At 40.5% G+C, this 16,404-nt stretch overlaps 1 protein-coding gene across 5 annotated transcripts in view; it reads right to left on the bottom strand.

The window, feature by feature from the left end:
* Positions 1 to 661: 661 nt before the first annotated feature.
* DIS3L (DIS3 like exosome 3'-5' exoribonuclease) overlaps positions 662 to 16,404 on the bottom strand; it is a 34,405-nt gene continuing 18,662 nt past the window's right edge. For 4 of the 5 annotated variants that reach the window (XM_082445508.1, XM_082445511.1, XM_082445510.1 and 1 more), the window contains 11 exons: positions 15,668 to 15,829; positions 14,700 to 14,869; positions 13,439 to 13,600; positions 10,107 to 10,354; positions 9,446 to 9,538; positions 6,267 to 6,800; positions 3,640 to 3,794; positions 3,362 to 3,540; positions 1,976 to 2,121; positions 1,381 to 1,555; positions 662 to 1,263 (listed from right to left, as the gene is read on the bottom strand). In XM_082445508.1, the coding sequence (XP_082301634.1) occupies positions 955 to 1,263; positions 1,381 to 1,555; positions 1,976 to 2,121; positions 3,362 to 3,540; positions 3,640 to 3,794; positions 6,267 to 6,800; positions 9,446 to 9,538; positions 10,107 to 10,354; positions 13,439 to 13,600; positions 14,700 to 14,869; positions 15,668 to 15,829 (2,333 nt within the window). In that variant the 3' untranslated portion in view covers positions 662 to 954. The remainder of the gene's footprint in view (positions 1,264 to 1,380; positions 1,556 to 1,975; positions 2,122 to 3,361; positions 3,541 to 3,639; positions 3,795 to 6,266; positions 6,801 to 9,445; positions 9,539 to 10,106; positions 10,355 to 13,438; positions 13,601 to 14,699; positions 14,870 to 15,667; positions 15,830 to 16,404) is intronic. The other variant, XM_082445509.1, reaches the window with a different exon arrangement.

The following is a 16,404-nucleotide window of genomic DNA, read 5'->3' as shown; positions in this document are numbered from 1 at the left end:
TGGAGATGCCAAGGATTGGGAAGAACATGTACAAAAATATAGAAATGAAAATCTAGGAAATGAGAGATTTGGGAATGGTGAATATGAGGCTGAAGTGTTAGGGCCACATGGTGGGAGGACTTAATTGGAGTTTTTCCTGCCTGAGTTTATCAACTCGGTGGAGGGGTAATTGCAGATAGAAAGTACCACGTTGAGAATCAAGTTTAAAGGTTGGTCTGGTTCTTGGCAGGAGGTTCCCATGGGGGAGAGGGAAAGGCAAAGCTAGTTTTTACAAACTAGGACATGGGAAGGTTGCTTTTTGGGGGGAAGACTGGCAAGAGTGATGGTGCTAAGTAACAAGTCTCCAGCAAGGGCAAGTCCAATGCAACTCATCATCTGAGGAGAGGGTAGGAAGGGAGGTTTGAGAGAACAGACCTTACCCAGTGCACCCCACCCCGCTCCCTATGCCCTATCCCCAATTGGTGCTGGGGACAGCAGGGGTGACTGAGTCAAATGCGAAATAGGGAGCTTTAAAGTGGATACGTGGACAGGACGGAGCTTATTATCTGAAGGTGACTGAAAAGTTAATCTGGCAGATGTCAGAGGGGCCTATGACCCAAATGGCCCAGTGTGGCAATTACTGGAAAAATTAATACTATAAAAGAATGGATTTGAGACAAGCTAACCAAAAGTCAATTCTGGGTTTATTAACAAGACCAGCAACATGATTTGCAGAGCCAGGATTCAGTATCTACTTATCTCTGAAAAGCCACTCTCCATAGTGACCTAACTGTACTTTATTTAATGCAACTTAAATTAATGATAAGAAAACATTTCACAAATATCTGAAATATCTACCCAATCCCACTCAGGGATTGGGTGACATTGGGTGACGCAGAAAATTATATCTTAATGTTTAAAAGAAGGTAAAACATTCACGTAAGACAAAGGTCTTTTAATGAAGTAAGAAGAGTTTCATATTCCATAACTGTTGGAAACATCCAGGAGAGCTAGGTCTCTTATTTCCTCTAGAAGTGTGTACAGGCTTCTTCCCTTTGTTTGGCAATATTTTTGATAATCTTTCTCGATGACATTTACTTTGACTTCTTGAGCAAGCTGAGCTTCCTCCACAGATCTAGTTACTTCTTTCACTAAATCACTCTTTAGCAAGAGGGAACTCTGCTGAAAAAGTTCTGTATCTGGCATCATGTATGGTTTGTTGCTTATTATTTCAAGCCTTATTGTATCAGAATGGCAACGTGAGGCCTGTACAGATATTCTCACCTGTCATAGAGGAGAAAATGCATATTACTAAATCACAGTCTTTGTTCTTTGCAGTGAAAGCAATTCTTAACATAAATACAGACTTACTGTTACGTGGTAATATAAATACAGACTTACTGTTACGTGGTCAAACAAATGGAACGTAACAGATTCCCCTCCTGTCGTGGTAGAGGTGATTTTGTTTTGAAATCGTTGAAGGGATCCTGGTTTCCATTCAGAATGGCCATCTGGGCTGCATGAGATCACCAAACCATCTTTATTTTTTAGATAAGCAGCACCTTTAATCCCAAACCTGAATCATTGTCAGAATAAAAATCCAGAGATATTCTTAGTATGCAGATTTTGTATACTTATCTAGAATGCTAGTTTTTCTTACAGATTAAAAACAACTTTTCCAAAAAAAAAAAAAAAAAAAGAACTTTTCATCTGATTTACCTCCAAATATCTATTTCATTGAGCAGATGGAAACAAAATGTTTTGCTAAATAACAAAGTAAAACTCTAAGACTGATAGAGATGTACTAGATTCTAATATCCATTTATACTTACATAATGAATTATATATTATTACATTATGTACATATGGTAACTACAAAACAGTTGCTAAAATAAATGCTTTAATAAATTATATCTAATGTACCGTTTATATACCATGTCTGTACTTTAAGGTTAACCATGATTTCTTAACAGCTCTTGTGTTAGAAATAACATACCTTGGTATAAACACAAGCACACCGTTTGTCCTAATTGAATAAATAACCCCATCAGATATGCAACACTCCTCAGTTTCTGGGTCTTTGTCTTTAAAATACATGCACTGGAAGAGCTCTGTAGACTGCTTCTGAGAATGCTGTGCTGCCTGTAAGAAGAAGCACAACCCCAAAGCGTGATGACGGACTTCCCTGACATCCCCAGAAGAAACGTGATTCATATTCCCACAGAAACAATGTCTTTTAAAAAAGGCTAGGTTCTAGAAAACTATTAATACAAACATTCTCCTCTATTATGAATTAAGTCAATTTTGTGGGACCCTTTATCATTCCCTCAAAAATGTCTTAGAAACTTAATTCTTTTAAGAAAACAACTTGTTTGTTATTTAAAAAACTGTCTCTAGTTCATTCAGGAAGAGGAAAAGTATCCAGGTCTATGTCTTACCTTTATTTTCAAGTCTGTCCTACCAAAATCCTGCTGGTAGAAGTGCAAATTAGAACTACTATTCTGAAAGGCAATTTAGTAATAGGTATGAAAGTTTTATTTGTGCAGCCCTTTTGACTCAGCAATTCATTATTACCAGCGATTTATCCAGGTAAAACGTGAGAAGTCTGTAAAAGTGTGTACACAAGGATGGTTGTAAACTAGATTGCCTGGAACAGTGCTGCCTAACAACTTTCTGCAATGATGGAAACGTTCTGTATCTGTGTTGTCCCATTGGTAGCCACAAGCCACACGTGTCTGTTGGGCATGTGAAATGTGGCTAGTGTGACTGAGGAACTGAATTTTTAATTTAAACCAACATGACTAGTGGCTATAATGTTGCACAGTATCAAACTAGAACTCTGGATACAGAAAATAATATTAAACATTTAGGTAGCTTCCAATCTTATGTATCACCAAATGGTCTAGTTCTAAGCTGTACAACATTATGGCCACTAGCAACAATATAAAATAGAATGCAAAGCAGTTTCTAAAACAATGATGTAACTATATTGACATGGTGTGCTATCAATAACATGTTAAGTGAAAAAAGGCAGATTTCAAACAGTAGGTATGATCGGATAATTTTATAAATAAAAAGCATTGTCTAGAATTGTTATTATCTTTGGGTAGTAAGATGATAATCTTTCACATTTCTACATTTTGGGAAAAACATCTAACCCGTGGTAAATCTCATAAATCCACATTAAGTCACTTCAGAACATTTGTAAATGTATTGAGAGCTACTCAACAAACTTTATGATTTTTCATGTTATTTCATTGGTTGAAAGAATTCTAGAGTTTACTTTGCTAGAATATACGGTACTTCATTCCACTATACAATAAAGCTGATATTCTGTTAGCAAAAGAGATGATGGGTAAGAGAATTAAAAATTCCCTCTTACTCGGTTTCTGTTGTTGATATGTCTGCATAATTCCTCAAGATCTTTGTTGCTGAACAAATCTTCCTTAATTTCCATTTTCTTATCTTTTGAAATGGCTGCCATTAACAGTCGGTGTACTATAATATCTGAGTATCTTCTTATTGGAGAGGTAAAGTGAGTATATTTATCTAATGCTAGACCTTCAAAAATAAACCAAAAAATCAAAATAAACAAAAAAACCATACTTTTTAAACAATTTGCTCAAGGTTATGGGCACACAGTAAAATTTTATCATTCACCATAGTGATGGAACTCTTCCTCGGCACATGATCCAGTGGAAAAATACAGTGCGTTAGACATGGCTTGTGTAGCCATTGATCGAAGCAACCAGTTGACAATGGGATCGTTGGGGTCATTTGCATTATCCAGAGAATCAGCCAGTGCTTTATTGGACCTGACAAAAAAATGTAAAAATTTTATTTAGTCCCCAGCAATGATTTACAAGTCAACCCTCTGAGAGGAACCCTTCACTCACCCTCTGAATACGTTCATCTGCCAGTAGTTAAATTTATTTTGGACACATTTCAGAAGCAACTTTTTTCAACTATAGAAATCTAGTTTGCGGGGCTTCCCTGCTGGTGCAGTGGTTAAGAATCTGCCTGCCAATGCAGGAGACACGGGTTCGAGCCCTGGTCAGGGAGGATCCCACATGCCACGGAGCAACTAAGCCCGTGAGCCACAACTACTGAGCCTGCGCTCTAGAGTCCACGAGCCACAACTACTGAGCCCATGTGCCACAACTACTGAAGCCTGCACGCCTAGAGCCAGTGCTCCACAAGAGAAGCCACCGCAATGAGAAGCCTGCGCACCGCAACGAAGAGTAGCCCCAGCTCTCCACAACCAGAGAAAAGCCCGTGCGTCAACGAAGACCCAACGCAGCCAAAAAATAAAAATTAAAAAATAAAAAAATAAAAAGAAATCTAGTTTGCTTTTGAGGTTTAAAACAAAGAAAGCGTGTCAGAATTCAAATACATTTCTTTTCTTTTTTCTTTGCCACACTGCGTGGCTTGCAGGATCTTAGTTCCCTGACCAGGGATCGAACCTCGGCCATGGCAGTGAAAGCGCCAAGTCCTAACCACTGGACCACCAGGGAATTCCCTCAGATACATTTCTTAAGTACTGAAGAGTAATGTGCTGAACTTATGAGATGAAGTTAATGCTCAGCGCACAGTGGGTTGCCAGGTACTTGCTGAATTAAATTCCTAACACCCTTAACCTTAAACATCCTGTACAGGTCAAAGAATGGATTTTTTCTTTTTTTAAATCAAGAATTATTGAGCCAGGGACTCCCCTGGTGGTCCAGTGGTTAAGACTCCATGCTTTGATCCCTGGTCAGGGAACGAAGATCCTGCATGCTGGGCAGCGCAGCCGAAAAAAAAAAAAAAATTATTGAGCCAGAGAGAGTTAAAAAACAAAACAGAACTAAACCTGAGGTACACAAGTAAAAGAAACCCAGAAAAAGAAAACCTTTTTCTTTTTTTAAAGAGGGCGAGAGGAAGCATTCTATTTACTTACTTTTAAGTAGTTTTTTAAAATCCAGGAAATATAGAGTTATAATAACAATTTAATAATATACTATATAATTCAGTTCTGTACCATAGCCTGCCAAGAGAAAGGGGAAGGAGAACGGCGGATGATGAAAGGAGAAGCAATGTGACAGAGTGGGCACTAATGTGAGCTTTCGAGTCTGACAGACATGGATTCCAATCCCGGCTCTGCCCTAACCAGCTGCTAAATTATCGGCAAATTAACCTCTCCAGACTTAATTTCCCTATCTGTAAAATATGAATGAATGATCCAAGATAACACCTGAAAGCCCTTAGCATGTGCGTCTGGCACGCACCCAGAGCTCAACCACGGACTAAACCAGTTAAGAGATACTATCACCTAAAGAGAGAGGCAAAAAAAAATCCATTTTCATAAATGAATAAAAGATACATTAATTAGCACCGTTACTGACAACAAAATATTGAAAAAAAGAATCCCCTTTATACATCTTTTTTTAAAAAATTAATTAATTTATTTATTTATGGCTGTGTTGGGTCTTCGTTTCTGTGCGAGGGCTTTCTCTAATTGCAGCAAGTGGGGGCCACTCTTCATCGCAGTGCGCGGGCCTCTCACTATCGCGGCCTCTCTTGTTGCGGAGCACAGGCTCCAGACGCGCAGGCTCAGTAACTGTGGTTCACGGGCCTAGTTGCTCCGCGGCATGTGGGATCTTCCCAGACCAGGCCTCGAACCCGTGTCCCCTGCATTGGCAGGCAGATTCTCAACCACTGCGCCACCAGGGAATCCCTATACATCATTTTTAACAGGGAAAATATTTTATCCTGGAGGTGGGGAGTAAAAATGTCTCATTCTACGGAGGGATGGTATAAATTTACCATCGGTGTGGTGTCTTATGATATTGCCACAGAGATAGGCTGCATTTTTAAAGTATTGATATAGAGGATTAAGTCTTCGCATTTGCCTAAGGGGCAGATGAAATTAAATTAAGGATAACAGGTTCCTTATTTTTATATTATAAACTGTAGTGGGTCAAAATTACGCCTAAATAAACTTGTTTTAATTTGAAGCCTCTAGGGAACTCCCTGGCAGTCCAGTGGTTAGGACTCCGAGCTTCCACTGCAGGGGGGCATGGGTTCTACCCATGGGGGTTGGGGAACAAAGATCCCACAAGCCACGCAGTGTGTCAAAAAAAAAAAAAAAAAATTGAAGCCTCTATACCTACATTATAGTAAATGAAGAAAGCCAAGCTGTTTTCTATTTTTGGTCAAAGATCTGGCTGTCACATTTTAAGAACTACTGTAAGATCAATAAGTGTACAGCATCCCCTTCCAGTTCCCTACCCCCTCAAAAGAGGAATTACCGTGTATCTATGAAGAAGCCCTTTGCTTTAGCACACTCTCGGAGTTCAGAAAAAAACTCCTGGTGTGGAGGAGGGTGCCGGCGCAGCAAGGCCTGGTGAGGGAAGCTCTCCCAGATCTTCTTGGCTACCCAGTGGTTGGCCAGGATCATGCATTCAGCCACTGTCTCATGGACTTCCAGGGGCTGCTTGGGGATGAGGTCGTGAATGTTCTTCTTCTCGTCGAGCTGGATGCGAACCTCTACCCCTTCCAGCTCCAGGGCTCCGCATTGGTATCGTTTGGCTCGGACGTGGCGGGCTATGTCCGTCAACTTTCTGATTGCCCACAGTAACTCCTCTAGCTTGGCTTGTCGGCTCCTCTCATCCAGGTCCCTGAATTCTGGAATATCATCAACAATGTCGACGTTTCCGTCCAGTAATTCTTGGGCTGCTTCATAAAATAGTTTGTATCCTGATCGAATAATGGTTCTGCCGTACCATACTTCCTTAATTTCATAGGAGGTTTTATCCAATTCCCACATGATGCTTACAGCATACCTACAAAACCAGTCACACTCACATCATTATTTAATTCTTCCATTTTTGAAATAAACAGAACTAGACCCTAAATGTAATGAAAAAAATGACATTGCTACAGGGTTCTGGTTCGATGTTTCAATCCAACACTCCACTGCTAAATCAAAAGATATTTAACATTAAAACAAGGTTAGATTAGGTTCTGGGGAGCTCTGAGCAAAACTGAAATAAGTTCACATGGAATGTTACAAACTGACTTTACGGTTCTCCATTTTCCTTAGAACAGCATAGCACTGATAGAGTTAAGTCTACTGGGCTCGCTAGCAAAGAAGAGCAAAGCCTTTCGAATGCTACAGAATGACACTGAACTAGGATATCAGCCTTGATGGTAGGTTCATTAGCAAAAAGTTCACTTAGTAAAGAATCACTTTACCACCAAATCACTCTAACATTTACAACTCATATAAAAAACACTGGGCTAATATCTTAATGTATAAAGAGCTCTTATATATCAATTACTAATAGATCAAGAAAGCAAAAGAAAAAGGGTCAAGAAACATGAAATAGTTCACAGAAAAGGATATACAAATGACTGTTAGGCATACAAAAAAATGTTTGACTTTACTCATAGTAGAAAAATGCAAATCAAAACCACTCTAAGATACCATTTTTATTTTTCAAATTGGCAAAGACAAAAAAAAAAAAAACACAACATACTGTGCTGGTAAGGCTGTGGGGAAACTAGCATTCTCATACATTGACGAAGAGAATATAATTGGTACAACCTCTGTGGAAGGCGATTTGGTTATTATCTATTTAAACACAAATGTATATACCCGTTGACACAGAAATTCCACTTCTAGGACTTTATCTTCCAGAGATACTGTACTTTTAAAAATGTGAAATGAGATATATTCCAAGTAATTCAGTACAGTTTTGTTTATAATAGCAAAAGTTTGGAAACAATCTGAATTTCCACAGATAGATAACTTATTAATATGGAATGATTTCCATATTAATGATCTCCAAGATACATTGTTAATTTAAAAAAAAAGCAAGGTCTGAACAGTATATATATATATATATATATATATATATATATATATATATATACACACATACATACATATGGTCACCATTTGTATAACAAAGAAAGACCACATGTCCATAGGTACACATGCGTGTGTGTGTTTATTTTTGAAATAACAGAAAATATATATTGGTCTTTGTCCCTAGCTCTTGATACAGGGCTTCTGAAACCCTTGTAATTTCCTGGGAGATAGGAGTGTCTTTTGTTTTAACGAGGAGACTCTGGGTGGGCTCCTGGATGAGGGGTGGTCACTAGAAAGACCAAGCCATGATTAGAAGCTTTCAGCCCTGCCCCTCATTCTCCTGAGAAGGGAGAAGGGCTGAAAATGGAGTTACTGATCGATCGTGCCAACGTGATGAAGCCTCCATAAAATCCCCAAAGTGTGAGGTTCGGTGAGCTTCTGGATTGGTGAACACATGGAGGTGCTGGGGAGAGTGGCACCCTTGGGCCTGGAAGCTCTGTGTCCTTCCCACATACCTTGCTCTACACATCTCTTCCATCTGGATGTTCATCTGTATCCTTTATCATATACTTTTATAATAAACCAGTAAATGTAGGTAAACTGTTTTCCTGAGTTCTGAGAGCTGCCCTAGCAAATTAATTGAACTTGAGGAGGGGGTCTGGGAACCTCTGATTTATAGCCAGTTGGTCAGAAGTACAGGTAAGAATGTGGACTTGCAACTGGCATCTGAAGTCTAAAGAGGGGGTCGTGGGAACCTCTAATCTACAGCTAGTCATTCAGAAGCATGCTGACAATCTGGGCTTGTGATGGTGTCTGAAGTTGAGGAGTGGGGACAGTCCTGTGGGACTGAGTCCTTTACCCTGTGGAACCTGATGCCATCTCTGGGTAGACAGTATCAGAACTGAATTAAACTGTAAGACACCCAGCTGGTGTTGCAGAGAACTGCTTGGTGTAGAGAAACACCTCCACACATTTGGTGACCAGAAGTGTCACATGTGACGTGTTCCCTGTAAAGGCAAAGGAGATTCAAAGGAAAGAAAGACATAGCAGGGAAGAGCTGGAGTTTTCCCTACTGGGTTTTTTTTGTTACAGTATTATGTCTAGAAAAATACAGAAGAAATTGGTAACTGAGGGAAAGTGGCAGGTGGGAGCCTTTCACTAAACATCTTTTCTAACGTATGAATTTTGGGCTACATGGTTTTATTATCTATTCAAAGACAGACATAAACTTTACAACAAATAAACAAAAAACTCCCTAAGATCACGATCCTCATGCAAAACAGCCTCAACCAGGGAACACATATGTGCAAAGGTATATACATTTGTTCCTAGACTTTGACTTTAAAAAGCCAACGAGAGGGAGAAGCAGCCTCACAGCTAGACAGAAAGAAAAGAGAAAGAGGAGCGGAAGGGAAGGGAAGGTGAGAGGAACAAAGCTGCCCCCAAATCAGTGGTGCAGCGGGGTGCAGAGGATGTAGGGGGAAAGCAGGGGTGGGGAGGCGGGCAGGAGAGTATATCAGAAAGAAGACGAGGAAGAGGCCACAAGCGAGAGCCACTAGTCACCACAGAGGGGGCAAGACAAGCTCTGATGATAAAAGTAACGAACAGACTCACCTATCAACGCCTCCCAGGAGGGAGCACACATCAGCGCTGAGGATGGAGGGCAGCATGTCATAGCGACGGTCCGCTAAGTAATAAGTGGTGGCCCTGTGAATGACACATATGTAGGCACATGACCTTCAGCAGCAAGAAGCAGGACTGCTGACGGTACGGGCTGCAGTGAGGAAAATGGCCGAAAGCTCAGCATAAACTCCCCAAGGCTGTTGCTTTTTCATCAAGTGCAGCAGACTGGGTAATACAGCTATTCCCATGTTCCCACTTTTCTAAGTGATACCGCTTTGGGCTGAATATTCTTCCACTGATATAAAAGAGAAAGAAAAAGTGGTACGAATCTTAGTTGTACAAGAAAAATTAGAGTGTAATGATCAAGTATTTATATAAAATAGGATATTACTACATGAAAAATTTAACCCATTTCAATTTAGAAGGAAACAACACATGAAAAGATTCTGTTAAAAAAGGAAAGGTAAATTGATCAAGGTACTACTTTTCTAAAGGAAAAGGGGAAGCGGACCTCAATTTTTTTTTTTTTCCTGGAAGAGATCTTCAGAATTGTTCCCAACTGTGAAATCTTTGTTTTAAAAATCTGAAACTAGCAGTTACAAAATACATTACAGTCACACATAATTGCAGTGCTGATTTCAAACAGCGTTACCTTGTTCTAGCTTCAATATCAATATAAGAATGCGATGCCACAAAGTGCGTCACGTCTGCGATGTGGACCCCGAGCTCTAGGTTGCCGTTATCCAAGGCTCTGACGGAGAAGGCGTCGTCCACATCTTCACAACCTCTGGGGTCAATGCTGAATACCAGATGGGTTTTCCTAAGGTCTTTACGTTCTCGTTCCTCTTCGGAACTCACCTTCCAGGGATTTTCGGTTGTGTTTACTGGCATCTCACACATCTGTACAAGGAGAGTCTCCAAATTCAGCAATTCATGCACCAGAAATTTCCTATAAAAATCCACTCTCTAACATTCTCAATGTGACCTCATGGAAACCCCATTAATTACCCATTACCTTCTGCAATTAACCTATGTTTACTTTTTTTTTGAGCAATAATTATTTATTAGGTGCCTAATATGTGTCAGAAACTGTGCTAGGCTCTGGAAAGATGGGAGTCAATAGGACAGACACAATCCCTATACCCCTGAAGGCGCTAGAGTCGGACAGGAAATGTCCCAGGGTGCTTACAGCCTCTTTAGTTGTGGAGGCTGGAGAAAGAATGAATGGGTGGCTTATAAAGAGTACAATATCCACCCCATTTTCAAATGATCCATTTGAGCTTTTAACTCAAGTCAAGCCCGGATAAAAACCAACATGTCCCAAATATTAAAAGCATATTCCTCTTTGAAGCAGGATCAATCTCGAGCATTTTCTCTGCATTATTACCTGTTCAAGCCATCAATTTGCAGTTAAGTAGGCTAAAAGGGAAGAATTCTAGTCCTGTGAAGTCTAATCCACGCTTTATTTTGTTTTAACATTTTCACTAAGCTATCAAAACAAGTCAACAAATAATTTCCAGATACTAATGGTAAACATAAAAATTTAATAATGTAAAATATTCTAAAGCATTTTACTATTGTAGCCACCATTCTGTCAAAAATTATAATGAAAATAAGAATACCCATATGCTCTTTTTTTTTTAACATCTTTATTGGAGTATAATTGCTTTACAATGGTGTGTTAGTTTCTGCTTTATAACAAAGTGAATCAGCTATACATATACATACATCCCCATATCTCCTCCCTCTTGCGTCTCCCTCCTACCCTCCCTATCCCAGCCCTCTAGGTGGACACAAATCACCGAGCTGATCTCCCTGTGTTAATGCGGCTGCTTCCCACTAGCTATCTATTTTACATTTGGTAGTGTATATATGTCAATGCTACTCTCTCACTTCGTCCCAGCTTACCCTTCCCCCCTCCCCGTGTCCTCAAGCCCATTTTCTATGTCTGCGTTTTTATTCCTGTCCTGCCCCTAGGTTCTTCAGAACCATTTTTTTTTTTTTAGATTCCATATATATGTGTTAGCATACGGTATTTGTTTTTCTCTTTCTGACTTACTTCACTCTGTATGACAGACTCTAAGTCCATACACCTCACAAAAAATAATTCAATTTCGTTTCTTTTTATGGCTGAGTAATATTCCATTGTAGATATGTGCCACATCTTCTTTATCCATTCATCTGTTGATGGACACTTAGGTTGCTTCCATGTCCTGGCTATTGTAAATAGAGCTGCAATGAACATTGTGGTACATGACTCTTTTTGAATTATGGTTTTCTCAGGGTATATGCCCAGTAGTGGGATTGCTGGGTCGTATGGTAGTTCTATTTTTAGTTTTTTGAGGAACCTCCATACTGTTCTCCATAGTGGCTGTATCAATTTACATTCCCACCAACAGTGCAAGAGGGTTCCCTTTTCTCCACACCCTCTCCAGCATTTATTGTTTATAGATTTTTTGATGATGGCCATTCTGACTGGTGTGAGGTGATACCTCATTGTAGTTTTGATTTGCATTTCTCTAATGATTAGTGATGTTGAGCATACTTTCATGTGTTTGTTGGCAATCTGTATATCTTCTTTGGAGAATTGTCTATTTACGTCTTCTGCCCAGTTTTGGATTGGGTTGTTTTTTTGATATTGAGCTGCATGAGCTGCTTGTATATTTTGGAGATTAATCCTTTGTCAATTGCTTTATTTGCTACCCATATGCTCTTTTTTTTTATATAAATTTATTTATTTTATTTATTTATTTACTTTTGGCTGTGTTGGGTCTTCATTGCTGCGCGTGGGCTTTCTCTAGTTGCGGTGAGCGGAGGCTACTCTTCGTCGTGGTATGCATGTTTCTCATTGCAGTGGCTTCTCTTGCTGCGGAGCACGGGCTCCAGGCTCGTGGGCTTCAGTAATTGTGGCACACTGGCTCAGTAGTTGTGGCTCACGGGCTTAGTTGCTCCGTGGCATGTGGGATCTTCCCGGACCAGGGTTCGAACCCTTGTCCCCTGCATTGGCAGGCGGATTCTTAACCACTGCGCCACCAGGGAAGTCCTTGCTACCCATATGCTCTTGATGGCAATGCAAACTGGCCCAATTTTTCTGAAGAACAATCTGCCAATTCATGGCAAAAGCTATTTAAATTTTTTATGCCCTTTGACTTGGTAATCTCACTTTAAAGATTACATTCCAAAAGAAGAAAAAAAAGTAATATTTATGAAATGTTTGAAGTGGCACCTTTTATAATAGTGAAAAATTAAAGAGCCCAAACGCTCAGCAATTGAGGAATGCTTAAGCAAACTAGAGTACATCACTATAGAGTAATTGCCATCACTATTAAAAATAAGTAGGCTGTGTCAATACATAGAAATAATTTTAAGTGAAAGAAGCAGAAAATAGCCTGTGCACACTATGAGTATAGCTATGCAAGAATAACAAACAAGATTTACGAGGATTTTAAAAGATCATAAAGTGATGAAAATAGCTGATGTTTTATGTTCACGGAATTTTTGTTTTCTGTAAAGGTTACAAAAACAGTTTCATAATGAGGATGATTTTTTGACCCATGGGTCAGAGATGTATGGAACCCAAGAAGCTGCTCCCTGCAGCTTTCTGCAGGCCTCTGGTTGAATGATTATGACAGGGACCAGAGCCCAGTTGGGTCTGTAACCAGGTACCCGTGTAGTTACGGGGGATGGATGTATACTGACTGTAAGACACTGACATACTATTTGTAAGCACAGTAGGAAAATGTAAAAATTTGAGAGCTGTGAGGCTGCAGGAAACTAACTCTGCACTTGAAGCTGACTTCCATCTGGTTCAAACACAGAATAGAGAAGAGTGAGATTTTTCCATAATCTGTGGTTTTAGACAGTGAGTTGTTACATAGTACAAAGATTTTTCTTTCTTAATGACAAAACGCACAACAAAAGCAAAAAAAAAAAAAAAGGTAGAAAATGTCTTTTATCAGAACAAAGGACTGGGGGAAGTCTGACCTGAGCTTCTGAGAAGGGGACGACTGAAATGCTGTTCTCCACCAGGATGGTTGCAATTTCCCCTTCCAGATCTCCGATTCTTCCTAAAACACGCACAAAATGTCCACTCGGATACATGGATGTCGACTCCCAGGAATCAATGCGCACAACCACCCTGAAGTCCTGAACAAAGAGGGGGAAACATGAGCCCAGCACCAGGAGTCAAATGGGTCAATTAGCGGCACCAAACGAATGATGAACAGCATCAAGCTCCAAAGAGAGTGGCCAATTTGCAAATAGCGGTTTTTCTTTCTTTTCTGTTCTTTTATTGGGTTCTTCCTGTTTTACTAAATTGCCAGATGGTAGGTAAATGCTTAGTGCAATGCTTTGAAGGGAGGCATTACCGCTCCGCACCAAATAAGTGGGCTGGAGAGTGTAGCCTGAGACAGAAAGCCAACTGTGACACATTCGAGTTAACATTTGTGACACAAGGGAAAAACCCAATTATGCATAGTCCAAATTAAATTTCAAAACAAAAAAATCTCAATGTTTTTGTGTGTGGGAGTTACTTTCTAATTTCTTTAAAGGTACTTTCTAATTTCTTAAGACATCTTTTGGTGGAGAAGAAGGTTATCCGTATGAACTGAACCCCACTGCCCCCGGATTCCAGCAAACCATAGACATGGAAAGCAATTGTTACAACTGGCCTCAGAGAGCCTGCGTGAGGCTTTGGGATGGAAAGGTACACAACGGTTACTGGCTGGGGACATCTTGCTTCAGTGTCTCATTTACAAACTGCAAAACATCGGGCAAATCAAATTGGGCGATGCCTACACCTTTCGCCACAGTAAAGGTTAATTTCTAACTTTCTTGTTTATGTCTTCTCTCCAGGGCTCTATTCCTTTAAGGATAATCGATTCTGTGAAGTACCACGATACCATCCCTACAGGGCAGAGCCATCGTATTTCTATATCGCTTGCTGAAAGAAAGCTTGTTAGTGTTGGCAAAGTGTATCTATTGAAAAGTTTCTGTATTGGACAGCTGGATAATGGATGTTCTCTCTAGCGTCCTACACAGCTCTTTCTAGGACGGTTTCTCTCTGGCCTTCATTTATTAACCAAGGACTACTTAACAGATGGTTCTATATATTCAGAATTTTTTGGAAACAGGATCTCAGAATGCCAGATGCCATCAATAATTTATCCCTTCCTATGCAAAGGAGTTAACAGTTCCTGGTACCGCTCAAAAGCTGACAAAGACAAGAGGCAAAGAGTAAAGGTACCTGGAGGGCTTCTGCTTGCTGAGTGCTAATTCGGATTTTGGGAATTCTGTAATCCCAAGGTATAACTAGGATTTTCCGAGCATTTTTGCCCTGTGATTGGACCTCTTCTTTGGATGGAAATGTTACCACATAATCCCGCCAGTTCTTCTGAAGGATGCCCACCACTCTGCCTTTGGGAAAACAAAACAAAATAAAGCCTTAACTGGTAAGATGTCACCTATCTGGACTCTGACCAGTTCAGCAGTGAGGAAGAAAACAGGAAATGCAACACCCCATTTTTTCAAGCACATGCACACAAGTTGAGATATGCTTAAACATTTGCCTTCCTTCTATTTTATTATTAAATGGATCATTTTTTTAAGATAGATAATTTTTTAAATTAACATTGTCAGTGTGCCCTTTCTTTTGTGGGGCCTGGTGTGACATTTATTTATTTATTTTTAAAATAAATTTATTTATTTTATGTATTTATTTTTGGCTGTGTTGGGTCTTCATTGCTGCACCCGGGCCTTCTCTAGTTGCAGCCAGCAGGGGTGACTCTTCATTGTGGTGCGTGGGCTTCTCACTGCGGTGGCTTCTCCTGTTGCAGAGCATGGGTTCTAGGCGCGTGGGCTTCAGTAGTTGTGGCACTCAGGCTCAGCAGTTGTGGCGCACGGGCTTAGATGCTCCGTGGCATGTGATATCTTCCCGGACCAGGACTCGAACCCGCGTCCCCTGCACTGGCAGGTGGATTCTTAACCACTGCGCCACCAGGGAAGCCCCCCTAAGAGGGTTTTTATTTTAAGATGAGACATACTATATAGCATATTTGGGTGCTGATGAGAATAAAATAAACCTGCAGAGAGGGGAAACTGATAATGTAGGAAAAGAGACGATATCATATATTAATAATTGCAGTATTTCTGGACTAATGAGAGGAAAAATAAACATTCCAGATGGACGACCAGGCAACTTTACAGCTGGCTCACCTGTGGGCATGGGCTCACTCGGGAACTCGCCGTCATTCTCACCCAGGGCGGTGGTTCTTCCTTTCCATTCATTTTTAGGGAGCAGTTCGACAACTACCACGTCTCCGTGAATCGAGCGGTTTCGAGCCTTCATCCCGTGGATTAGGATGTCACTGACTAGACCTGTTTTGGGGGCAGCACAGAGAAACCCCATAACATCAAGGGGGAGGCCACACCAGTGAGGCATTTCAAACATAATACGTTCGAGATCTAATCAGCATTCCTGCAAATAAAAGCTCTCTCCTTTCAAAGGTGAAGTTAAACCAAAGTCAGACTTTTGTTCCACAGGTCAGGAAGGAAGAAACACTGCTGCTAAGCCATGCTGTATAATGTGCTTTCATCAGGCCACTCTCAACCATCTTTTGAGGTAGGTTCCCTGCATGAGACAATGTAAGCCCACACTGGGACTCTCTCCCGTAACTTCAGGGGCCATGCGGCCAGGGAGCGGTCAGCAGGCTGCTGAACTACGGACACTGCAGAACTGACAGGGAGAAGTCCGATGAGCAGAAGCCCGGAGTAAGCCGCTGCTTCTCATTCTCCTCAACCTCGCCAGGTGCCCTTGACTATCTATCAGGGTTACTTTCACCCTGTCATTGCAGAACTAACAATACACTCTATTATGATAAAACTTATTTACACATTTTTTTTCATTGACGTTACTTTTTAAACAATTCCAATGAGGCAATACAGCTCGGTGA

Source organism: Balaenoptera physalus (genome assembly GCF_965194825.1).
Source record: "Balaenoptera physalus genome assembly, chromosome: 2".
NCBI lineage: Eukaryota > Metazoa > Chordata > Mammalia > Artiodactyla > Balaenopteridae > Balaenoptera > Balaenoptera physalus.
Note: the sequence above shows the minus strand (reverse complement) of the source record. Positions and strands in the feature narration are given on the sequence as shown.